At 34.8% G+C, this 11,919-nt stretch overlaps 1 protein-coding gene and 2 long non-coding RNA genes across 7 annotated transcripts; 1 reads left to right on the top strand and 2 right to left on the bottom strand.

The window, feature by feature from the left end:
• Positions 1-7,244: 7,244 nt before the first annotated feature.
• On the bottom strand, positions 7,245-8,127 carry LOC118433771. Its single transcript, XR_004833566.1, has 3 exons — positions 8,056-8,127; positions 7,897-7,960; positions 7,245-7,826 (listed from the first exon to the last, which is right to left on the bottom strand). It is a non-coding gene; the product is annotated as an uncharacterized LOC118433771 (long non-coding RNA).
• A 323-nt stretch (positions 8,128-8,450) lies between these two features.
• On the top strand, positions 8,451-9,770 carry LOC118433772 (nucleolin-like). Its single transcript, XM_035846000.1, has 4 exons — positions 8,451-8,460; positions 8,591-8,857; positions 8,938-9,234; positions 9,319-9,770. Exons 1-4 carry the CDS (start codon positions 8,451-8,453, stop codon positions 9,768-9,770), a joined length of 1,026 nt encoding a protein of 341 aa, XP_035701893.1.
• A 42-nt stretch (positions 9,771-9,812) lies between these two features.
• LOC118433773 lies at positions 9,813-11,474 on the bottom strand. 5 transcript variants are annotated; one of them, XR_004833571.1, is made up of 6 exons: positions 11,154-11,474; positions 10,347-10,628; positions 10,179-10,276; positions 10,020-10,088; positions 9,912-9,931; positions 9,813-9,851 (listed from the first exon to the last, which is right to left on the bottom strand). It is a non-coding gene; the product is annotated as an uncharacterized LOC118433773 (long non-coding RNA). The 5 variants fall into 5 exon arrangements; XR_004833568.1 differs by lacking the exon at positions 11,154-11,474 and adding an exon at positions 10,866-10,886; XR_004833570.1 differs by lacking the exon at positions 11,154-11,474 and adding an exon at positions 10,726-10,763.
• Positions 11,475-11,919: the final 445 nt, after the last annotated feature.

Below are 11,919 nucleotides of genomic sequence, written 5' to 3'. Positions count from 1 at the left end.
AAGTATCAAGAAAAGTCTTTACTTATAAACGAAAAATCATGTCATTTTACCTACACTACCTTCTAATGTTAGCCCACGGTACTATCCTAATAACAGGATGTCGTTATATAAAACAAACTACCAAAACGTTTGAATTTTATATCTAACGAATATGAAGTAGCTATTACGAGTTTACTTACGTAAATTCTTTGAAAACGTTTCAGCAAGATGACGCAAGAAAATACTATTTCCAAATGATCCAGAAAACAATATTGGTCATCGCATGGTTAAAAATAAACAATACCAAGATGTACAGTCACTTGTTGAAGAAATCAATCTCTGCTTAGTACTTAAGACGAAGTTTATGCAAGTTTTGCATATAACCCTGAAACAAATAGAGTACATTTTTTAAAGGGTTGTGGAACTTCTATATAATGTTGTTTAGCTAACATTTGGGGTTTGACTATATCCCTTGACGATACGTGTCGATTTGACGTTAGTAGGATAGCAACGAACCCCCCAACCTATCTAGGGGAATATATCATATTTTTATATATAGTGATATAATTAAAAGACAAATTGTAGGAGACTGTCTTTGTCCCCTACTAAGAATGGTTAATGTAAGTTCAAAGAAAAATGAAGCCGTGACTCACGAATTTCGTCCTTATTATTTACCACTAAGTCAACTTGAATTTGACACAATTGAAATTCTTTTATGTGACGAATTTGGCGTGAACTTCAGTTTGAAAAAGGACAGTGCATAGTAACGTTGCATTTTCGAAAACAGCAGAAATGGAAATTGAAGGTCATTCTCTAAAGCTTTTACATCCCTTCTCGTTAATTATTTCCGGAGTTTCTCAATCAGGAAATCAGAGTTTGTTAAAAAATTACTGACTCATGATGCACAATTAATTGAGCCTTGCCCAAGCGGTAATTGTTTCTTACACAGAAAATCAACCTGCTTATGATGATATGGCTAAACATAATAATCGGATTGAATTTAGACAAGGATTGGATTTTGATATGTCTGAATTTAGTAACAAAACCCAACTTTGCTAATAATTGATGATCAAATGAAGGATGTGCTGACGAATGAAAAAATTCAAACGTTATTCACAAGAGGAATTCATCACAATTCAGTATCAGTAATTCTATTAACACAAAATCTATATCCTCAAGGAAAATTCGGACGCGATATACGACTAAATTGTCATTATATGGTAATTATGAGGTCTCCTACGTTCGCATCTCAAATACAATATTTAGGTAAACAGCTTTTTCCACATAATACGAATTTTCTATCTGATGCCTATAAAAGAGCAACTGAGCAACCATACTCGTACTTATTCCTAATCTACACCCTTTGTGAACGACAGAACCAGAGTGCTCCAGGGAATTTTTTCAGACGAGCCAAAATACGTGTACATACCAAAATGAAGTACGTTATTGAATTTGAAGGATATTTTACTTCAAGAGGATTTGTGTTTAAAGAAATAACAATTTGTAATATTAAGGTAACGAGCACCCATTATTTTCAGAAACATTTCTTTATTAAACCCCCCTGTCATTTCAACTCTCTTACTGCATGAAAAGCGTATAGTGAAGTATTGTGAAAATAACTTCATAAAATTTACTGGTTTGCTGGGCGGGACAATTTAATAGTGTTCTGGCGTATTTGTCTACTTTAAATGGCTACAGTATACACTAAAGGACTACAAAAGGCAAACGTTTTGAAGAATTTGGGATTTAACTGGACTGTTATTAACACAGAGGATTTATTTGAAAATACAGAGGATGTTCTGAAAATCTGCCTATACAAGATTCTATTGAATGTCCGCTCTCATTCCATATTGACAACGCGCAATGCTCACATGCTAAAGCATTAAAAATTCTCAACGATTTTCAAGCTACATGAGAAATGAGTCACTGCCTAAATCGGAACCTCTCGTTTCTGAAGAAACTTGTGACATGCAGGGGTTGAAGAGGAAGAAGATCATTCAGGAAGCATCCCCGGACGAGATACGAGCACTAAGTGAAATTGCTGTAAATATATTAGAAGGTCGTTTTCAAGTAGACGAGGAAACAAGAAAGAAATTACACAAACCAAAGATCAAATCAGGGAATTATCAAAAAAGTCAAAATCCATAAAAGCAAGAAGGAACATTTAGTACAGAAAGGAGGTTTTCTTCCATTCTTAATAACACCGTGCTTTCAGCTCTTGGTGCAATAGCAGGACGAGCGATTAGTTCACACTTAGGGTTTTAAATAAAAATAAAAATGTCGAAAAAAATGAGAGTTGTTAGTGAAGACGAGTATTCCCAGCTTCTAAAAAAGACCAACACAATGGAGCATGCTAAAACTCACTTTTTTACGGACAAGGATCAGGAAGCTACATCAGTTTTGGGATCCTTAATTCCGGAGGATATTAAAGTCCAATTGTACAGTAGTTTAATGAAACGTGTAAATAATCAGTTAAAGACATTTTAGATAAACCTATTTCCGTTAGAATGGTTTCGGTGAAGATAAACATCCTTGGGAAAAGTAATCTGCCTCCACTTTGAAACTCCCCCGCCTGTAACTCCTTCTAGTACAGGTCTACTCCAGTTGGTTCCCCTGAAAAATTCTCGTTGTCTGAACAGATATAAAATTCTGGGGAAGTGAGTTTGAACCTGACTCTAACATTTCGGATTTAATGAGTTACTCCATTAGAGATTTGAAATGGACCACATCCCCAAACGGAATCAACAGATTCCTGAGAGTGTGAAAATGTTAAATGTCCCTGCCGCTCTATTTTCAACTGTAGTGAGAAATGATCTTATGGGTACCTTAGATTCTATTCCTCTAAAACAAACAGCTACGCTCAGTGCTCATAAGCTGTCGAGCTTCAGTGCATGGGAACCGTTAAACCAAAATGATGCTCTGAATAAAACCTTTGACCCATATCGTACTCCAACGGGAATTCCCCAAAGACCTCGCAACACTAAGGACGTTACATCAAGACAGAAGACTTCATATGGTTTCCCACATGATAGAATGGCTTTTGACTGAGGTATTCGTTTTTGAACAACAACAACAACAAAAAAATTCCTTCTTAACTTTGAGGTCTGGTTTGTGTAAAAAATTGTTTTAATAATTTAATAAACTATGCTAAAGTAGTACGACATATTAGTGATATGTTCATTGTAGTGTCAGAGCTCATGCGATTCAGTTCTAATCAGATAAGGTTTTCCGTATTTATTTTAAATACTAAACATGGTTCTCCAAGATGAAACTTTTCAACTCTGGTCTATAAACCACACGATATTGATAACAAAGATATGTGTCTAAATAGTGATCGTTTAGCAACATTCAAAAACTGGACCGGAAAATGTAAGCAAAATCCCAAAAATTTTAGTGAAGCAGGATTTTACTCTACTGGATATGGAGATCGGCTTTCTTGTTATTATTGTGGAATAATAATCCATAATTGGCTGCCAAGTGATGATCCCTGGATTGAACACTCTATTCATTCAAGTGACTGTCCATTCCTCTCTTTGCACAAACCTAAATTTCAGACTATTTTATCGAAGGATTTAGACCAAAGTTATACTTACCAAAAATATAATGTAATTTTGTAATGCTCTTATATATTTTCAGTTTTATCAAAATAATTATTTTTTTGTTTTATTATTTTTTTTATTACAGAGTCTATGCAAACAAATAAATTCGTCAAAGGATGAGAATGGTGAAATCAAGAACATGCTACTCTACACTCCTTCATAGCCTGATGGAAACATTTCTGTGTTCGGTGTGTAAACTCGAAGAAGCTAATTACATGTTCACTCCATGTTTGTCACATTTGCTCCTGCTTTCCATGCTCTACTACCCAAGACCTATGTCCTATTTGTAGATGCCAATTAAGGGAATAACAAAAGTTTTCAAACCTTAAACTGTACATATTTTATTTATTTATTATTTATATATTTGTAATTGTAATCATTTTATTGTTATGTTTAAACTGTACAATAATTCACTAAAATAAATAATTGGTACTTGTTAATTTTAAATATTTTACTTGTTGTACGTAGGAATCAAAAAATGATTGTGAGCAAGTGTACTAATTCCATCGGGTAAAATAAAACGTTTCGAATCAAAACTATGCAAAGCTACTTTTGTATAATTTGCAGTTGTTAGTTTATGATTCTTTGAACGAATCAAATTCATTCTGCACATATATTTTGTTTGCTCAAACAAAGTCTCCATAAAAGCTTTATGAGTTACATGTTTTCGTACTAAAGATTGTTTGACTCCTTTCATAGCAATCTTATGGATATTCTTGCCTGCAAAGGAATACATTTTTGGAGAAACACCCACAAAACTATACATGATTTTTCCGTTACTCTCGTCCTTCATTTTACCAATCACTTTTTTATTTTCTGTAGAATAAAGTGGATGAGTGTGGCCAAAATCACTAAAGTCAAAATCATTTTTCACCAGTCTTAAATCAGCATAAAGATCAGCGGTTTTAATTTTGATAGGCTAAGCTGTCCGTATCTGTAAAAAGGAACCTGGCTTTAATTCCATACCATTTTTTGATCTTGTCATAATGCCAAACCTGCATAAACAACTTGCTGAGATCTAAAACCGAAAACGCCGTATATATTGGCTTATCCAATACAATACTAGGTTTACTCATGAAAACAAGTACCAAGTTTGGAGAAAGAATCTCAAATTTTCTGAAGTTCGAAAGCCTGGAATAATATTTTGCTGTTTCAATACTATTAACTATATATACATTTTGCTGATTCCTAACATTCATCATGCTACGTCCAAAAATTGCGTTAACTATTAGCTTGAAAAAGTTTTGCTCAGATTTGTTTGTAGCGTTTCGTCGTAAATCACAACAAAGGTTTACAAAATCTTTAAGCCAGGGCCTTTGAACAAATTTAATTATCTTATGAATCTTTGTTAATACCATTCCCTTCTCCAAATAATAGTTGAGATTTCTATAATGCACTGGATACATTTTTCTAGATCCTAAATGGGGAACTAATTTTTTCTGCTTTTCTGAATATTTAATGTTATAGGAAGTTAAAAGCTCCCGCTGATGCTTCGAGAGTTGATTCATGGAAATTGTAATTTTTCTCCGGAGCTAGTGAATATTCGTTGTGCTCGCTCAACAGGTGGAGCTCACAGGGATATTCTAAATTGACAACCCAAAATTCTACCGATTTCATCCTCATCACCCCATGCCAAAATATCGTCTATACTTAAATTATCAATGAACTCTTGACTTTCCCATTGAAAATCAGAAACAGGCAAAGGCTGCTGGAAGCGCCTCACCGTACAAGTTGTTTTTATCAATATAAAGAAGAAAAGAGTCTTCCTTGACTCCTTCTTCATAATCTTCCATATACTTGTTGTAAGCTTCAGAATATCTATGAGATATCATAGATACTCCTCCTCTAATGCCAGACTCTATAGTATTGTACATGTCTTGATCAGTAACAAGTTCTAGCTTAACTTTTGTACTCAGAAAGGGCAGCATCCCAGCTGAAGCCTGGGAGACTAAAATAGTGACAAGGGTCAAGCTTAAAGTTAGAAATTGCCATATCCCTGTAGCTTTCAAAAACGCATGCCAACAGAAGTACATCTGTTGTTAAATATATGTCGTGGTACGAACCCAGGTCAGTGCATTCGGTTTCAAACACTGACTTACCAAAATCATAATCCTCTTGTGAAATCCCTTCACAAGTGGGGGTGTTATAAAACTCTGAAATATCAGGAAATTTGGTTTCCTTAAATTTATCCCAAGAACTGAAATAAGAATATGGATAGACACCTTTCCTTGAGAGTTTTACAGCCCGTTCTTTTTGAAAAATGTTGTATCATTATACCAAACTTGTCATCAAAGCCTTCGGGTTTTGCATGAAGGTTTGTTTACAAGAGTATCTAAAGATTTGGGCAGATGCATGAAAGAATCTATGAACATGAACTTATTACAAAATAATGCCTATAAATTTTTCAGAGTTTTGAGGGATAACGAACGTATTCCCAGAACCAAATTTCGTTGCTGAACTTAACAGCAGGTGAGAGTCATATTTCTAAAATTATGCATAAGTACAGGGATTTTGACTTTTTGAATATACGAAGCATTACATTCTCTATGAGCAGCTCCTCTAAATAATCCAGTATTGTGATCATGATCTCGAACTTTATAGATTGGTGATCAAAATCATGCTCACAAATGTGGCAGGAATCTGCCATAGAAAAATCATATTCTTTCCTCTAGAGAAAGTGTTTCATAGCGATATGGATTTTGTTCCTTCGTATGCAAAAGCTAGCGTGTAGATTCACTTCATCTATAAATTTGTCAATGCTATTTGAACCACGATATTTCGATATATGAACCAGTTTCTTATTTGGGCCAATTACTGCAAGATTATATCCTGAAATTTTGTGTTTATCTATTGAGGTCGTACTGGTATTATCGTCTGTGAGCATTGCTTCAAAATCTCCATACATCACAAAGTTTTTTACTCTCAAAAGAGCAGAATGGAATTTTTCCATCAACGACTGAAGGAACAGAAACCTTTTGAGTTTTAAACTCAAAACACAACTGCTGATGTGAATCAAGACGCTTTTCATCTCCGAAAGTATTCAAACAATTGTAAGCAAACAAATTTTCGATGATGTCCCTGTCTGTTGATTAGGCGAGAAAAATTCAGGATAGACATGTAATGCCATGTTGCTTAAAAGCATCCTGAATGTATAGAATGTTTACGATTTTATGCGTTCTGCTATTGCATGAGGTGTTAGGCGTAAAACGTTAAGCTGCTCTTCTTGATCAATACCAAACACATTAATACCAATTTTAATATGTTTGTGCCGCTTTTCGAATGCTATGATATCTTTCAACGATGCTGGAAACTTTAACGAAGAGAAATCGTAGTGAGTTTTAAATTTTTCATATTGAGATATTCTTCCACGATGCCTGTTATCTACTGAATCTCCATGCATGCAGATCAGAAAAGCTGAAGCAAAGCAATCATTTTTCCTTAATATCGGGATTCACAATGGCATTCTTATTTTTCAGATGGCTGGGAATGATGCACGAACATCCACCCTTTAATATTTCAAACTGAGCTGTTCGTATATCACAGCCTTTCACTTCATCTAATATCCAACCACTGCCATTTCGTTCGAAGATTTCCACATTATTATCGATTTCATTAACCATGTCACAAAAGATTCTATTAATGTAGAGGGGACTGAGGATAATTTTTAAGAGAAGAATTAAAATATTGTTCTGTTGTTTCCATGAATTCTACCTCTTCTTCATCCACGCTTGGATGCATACGTTTAAATTTACACAAAAGCGTTATTTGAAACTTAATGCTATTATAAATTGAAACATTGTGAAATAGAATCTGATTAATTTTAAACTTAAATCTATTAAAAAAATCTCTAACAGAAATAATATTATTATCCTCATGTGTATTTCTAAATCTGTAAGTTTTCATAAAGCCTTTAAAGGCTTCAATTTCAGAGAAAGGGAAAGCATTCAGTCGTAGCCCTCTTCCTCTTTGATCAAATTTCATGGATTTTATAACTCCTCTTTTATGAGCTTCATTGTGCTCTATAAGATCAAAAATGTTGGCTGAGAAGTCACAATATTCACATCTATGATAAGTATTCATATGTACTTCTAACAATTTAGACGACCTGAATGACATGGTACAATATTGACACAATTTTCTCTTGTTTTCATCTCGGTGCCTTAGTAAATGTGACGCAAAATGCTGACGATTTAAGAATCTCCTAAAACATTTCAAGCATTGGAATGTTGTCGTCTTAATACGAGGAGCCTGCCAAAATAAAGCAACCATCTCAGTAACTATCAACAGTTTATACACATTCTTGTCTAAGTGATCTCACCATTTTCTTTGTGATGTAAATCTCTCAACTATTATTAGGTTGCTCCGAATGAAGTACTCATACACTAAGCACGGAGAAAAAAAAAACAAATTTTGAGAATTAATTGTATAATTTAAACTTGGAAATTTAAAAATAATAATAAATAAAAAAATAACTTACCAAAATTTCCAAAATCAAGTCAAGAAGTGTGTATTCTAAAAAATGCTTGTGAGAAAATATGTATAACAACATCTTTTTTATATCTCGGCGTGACGTCATTATCTTATACCAAGAATGTGTTTACATATAATAAAACATACCATCACTTCAACTCCAATACTGTAAAAAATATTAATTACCACTTACCACTATTAACCGTATTTTGTAAATAATTGAATTAGTAACCCCTAGGGAGTTATTACATTTTTACGGTATGTACTTATTTTGGAATTTTTTTTTTGTAAATTACTAAGACTATAAAAACAATTGGCAAAATAATGAGCAAGTTAGTCAATGTTTCAACATTACGTGCAAAGGATTTCCAAAGAAGAAATAAAAACTTTAAAAACTCCAAAATGTCTATGGGTAAGTTTTCCTAAAACACAAATAAAATAATTTTAAGAAACTAAACAAGCTTTAGGAAAATTTTCAAATGTTGATAAAATATAAACTTGAAATCTTAAATAAATTCCAATATTTACGTAAATTTTAGCAGGGATAAACGCAGTGGCAAGAGCACGAAAAATCTTAGAGGAGGCTAAGCCAGGAAGTCGAGAGTCTGAGGACGCACGAGCTTTTCTTCTTTCTCACCGTCGACAACCTGAAGTCTTTGACGCTGGATTCGTCGTAGACGATGATGAGGAGGAACCAAGCGGACCTTTCACTGATGAGGAGGAGGATGAAGACGAAGAGGACGAGGATTCTCCGTCTGAGCCAGAGGAGGATCCTGATTTTGTTCCTGCAAATGAACATTCGCAAAAACGTAAGATATTTTATTTGATTTATTAGGTCATATACTTATTGTTCATTTTTAATTTAATTGTAAATTGTTTCTACTATCAGGGCTGAACCTCGTGGATGATTTGTATGCAGTGCCTAAGTCAAAGCGCAAAGAACCTGCAACCAAATCAAAGAAACTGGAGCCAGTTGTTAAACTGAAAAAAGTTGATTTATATACGGAGCAGAAACGACGACGGGAAGCAAGGGAGAATGCAGCTGATGCGAAGAAGGTTGACGCTGCTTCCAAGAAGGAGCTAGATGCCGCTCGTCGAAACCCGTTAAGCTTGTTCTACACTGGTCCTGAAGAGAAGACAGTCAAGGCTGCTGCCGCCGCTAACAAGAGGAAGATGGCTGAAAAGGGTAAGATGTAATAATTATTTTAAAATGTAATAGGGAAATTTGTTGTAATCATAAGCTTTAAATTTTTATTTCTATTAATTGCAGAAAAGTCCCCAGCGGAGAAGAGAGGTCGAGTCAAGAGTGTTCCGCCTTCTGCTGTTCCTGTTCCTTCATCGGCGCTTGTTCCTGTTGCTCGTACTACGATTCCTCCTGCAAGCTCATCATCATCAGCTCCGGAGCATGAAGCATATGTGCCTTCATCATCTTACAAAGGTCCTATTTCGCTTAATTTTGCTCCCGAAGGGGAAAGGAGTGACGATCCTAGTGGACAAAATATTGTCCATTGGGAGGGCCAGCTAGGTCAGGGGTTTTGGCTAAAACTCCAAACTTGGAGAAAAAATGGGCAGGCTTATGTCTGCATCAGAAAGAATCAAACCACAGGGCAAACCTGTCGTTTAAATATTTTCAATCGTTGTTGCAGCTTGCAATACCCTGCAACAAAGATTGACACGACCCTGATTATACTACCTGGATCCCATAAATCCTTTCAAAATTAAACTGAAATCTATTTTTTCTTTACCTCTCTTAAGCTGAACAAGTTGTTGGTGGTCAGAGGAAGTAGATTCTAATCAGGGCGTCTATAAAAATTCGGAAGATCTTATAATTATTTCAAATAACGATTATATAATGGGACATACACAGTTTTTTCACTTCTTGCCTATAACACTCCAAAGAAAATTAAAATTTTTAAATCATGTAACGTAGCTATGACTTCGATTTTCCAAGCAAAGAAAGCTTTCTTTTACCTGACAATTTTTGGTATCCCGTTTTGATGGTATCTCTCATTATATGGATTGAATGTAGTAGTTGATTTCCTACATATTTCAAATATATAAAAATAAGTCGATAATTATAATAGTTTGACTAACAATTGAAGTTTAAATAAAAAATGTATAAATATTAACCTTCTAGATGACTATAGAACGGTCCACTTTATTAGGAAGACCTTTGAAAGTAAATTTCCAACAAAGTTGCACCCTCAATCTGCTGGTTATGATTTGTACTGTCAATCCGGAGCGTTACTTAAAGCAGGGGAAATGATATTATGGATATTGGGATTCAAGTTAAATTACCGTTGGGCCATGTTGGTTTGATTAAACCAAGGTCTGGGTTAGCGTTGCGGCATAAAATTGACGTCATGGGGGGCGTGGTCGATGAAGATTTTGAAGGAACTTTGGGGGTTATGCTAATCAACCATGGGAAACTTCCATATCAAGTTGAACTTGGGGATCGTGTTGCTCAGTTCTTGATTATAAAACTCCATAATGGACCGTTGAAGAAGTCTACGTTTGATGAAATTATTACCACCACAGCACCTGTTGCTTCTCGGCGTGGAGCCAAAGGATATGGCTCCTCTGGAAAATAAAAACGAGCAATTTTTACTATATTCAATATAAACTAAGTAAAATTTACTTAAACTTAAATATTTCGCAGCTAATGTTAAAATTTCACCATCCTTCCTGCACGACCCTTGATTCAATAAATAAAACCACGCACAAACTTAATCCAAATATTTAATCTAATAACTGAAATAAATGTCCTCAAAAATGTTAATATTTGTTACATAAAATGTCTCCTATATTGAACTGTACCTGAAGAACATGCTTGCATTATTGGTGGGCGAGCTCCTTGTTGGAGCTACTAGTGGAAGAAACTTTTCTCTCTTGGTCGAGTTACTTTCACTTTCCGCTGTAAGACACAATGTTGCAGTAAGACGGAATATGTAACTTGAAAAGAAAGAAAAAATAATAATGAAAATCATAACTAAAATCTAAAATAATTAATGAACTAAGCATACCAAGCTTAATTTTGCAAATATTTTGCAATGAAACATGCGTATTTTCATATGTACATATATTTCATGTAACCTACACACTTACCAGAAAATAAAACCTTCATTTATCATCCTATCTTTGGTGCTGTTGTTACAATTTATTGATATCAATCTCCATCCTGTATGACCCTTCATCACACAAACACACACACACACACACACACACACACTTTTGCAAGTATTTATTTTTAAAATAATCTCCTCTCAAATGTGAATATTTTCTTTGCAAATTGCACGTTGCATTTAAGTTGATATTAGTAGTAGTGAATAACGTGCATGGCTTACATTAGTTAATGAGCAAGCTCCTTGTAGCAGCAGCTGCTCGGAGAGAAAACTTTTTCTCCTGGTGGAGCTTTTATTTCACTGGTCTCCCTTCCGCACGCTAGGTGTCGGAAGCACCTCGCTAGTAGAAGAAACTGCTAGTAGAAGAAATTTTTTTCATTTTAATATTTTGTAAACTTTCTCTCTTTCACTGGTCGCACTTCCGTCCAGCGGAGCGGAAGTGCGACCATAAGATCATCACCAATCTACATAAAATGTTCGCTGGTAAAGTTTAATTACACATATTTCAGGTCGGACGAAAAATTTCGTAGGATAAAAGTGACCTTAGCATTACAGATTTACAACCAGCTGCACATTTTGGTGGCACAAATTAACCATTGCCTGCGGAAAGTGTCCTTTCCCACATTCCTTCTGGGAACAGTTGTGACGACCACCTTGGGGCTAAGTTTATCCATTTTATTAGGCGCTAGATTACTTGATCACGTTGGAAATTTATTCTTCCCTTTGGTTGCTGCTTGCTCGACTATGTT

This window comes from Folsomia candida, unplaced genomic scaffold, assembly GCF_002217175.1.
Source record: "Folsomia candida strain VU population unplaced genomic scaffold, ASM221717v1 Fcan01_Sc133, whole genome shotgun sequence".
NCBI lineage: Eukaryota > Metazoa > Arthropoda > Collembola > Entomobryomorpha > Isotomidae > Folsomia > Folsomia candida.
This window is presented reverse-complemented; position numbering and strand designations above follow the sequence as displayed.

Excerpts from the sequence above, each read along its gene's own strand:
- LOC118433772 (XM_035846000.1), top strand. Across the intron at positions 8,858-8,937 it reads AAATGAACATTCGCAAAAAC|GGCTGAACCTCGTGGATGAT; the intron begins GTAAGATATTTT and ends TTCTACTATCAG. Across the intron at positions 9,235-9,318 it reads GAGGAAGATGGCTGAAAAGG|AAAAGTCCCCAGCGGAGAAG; the intron begins GTAAGATGTAAT and ends TATTAATTGCAG.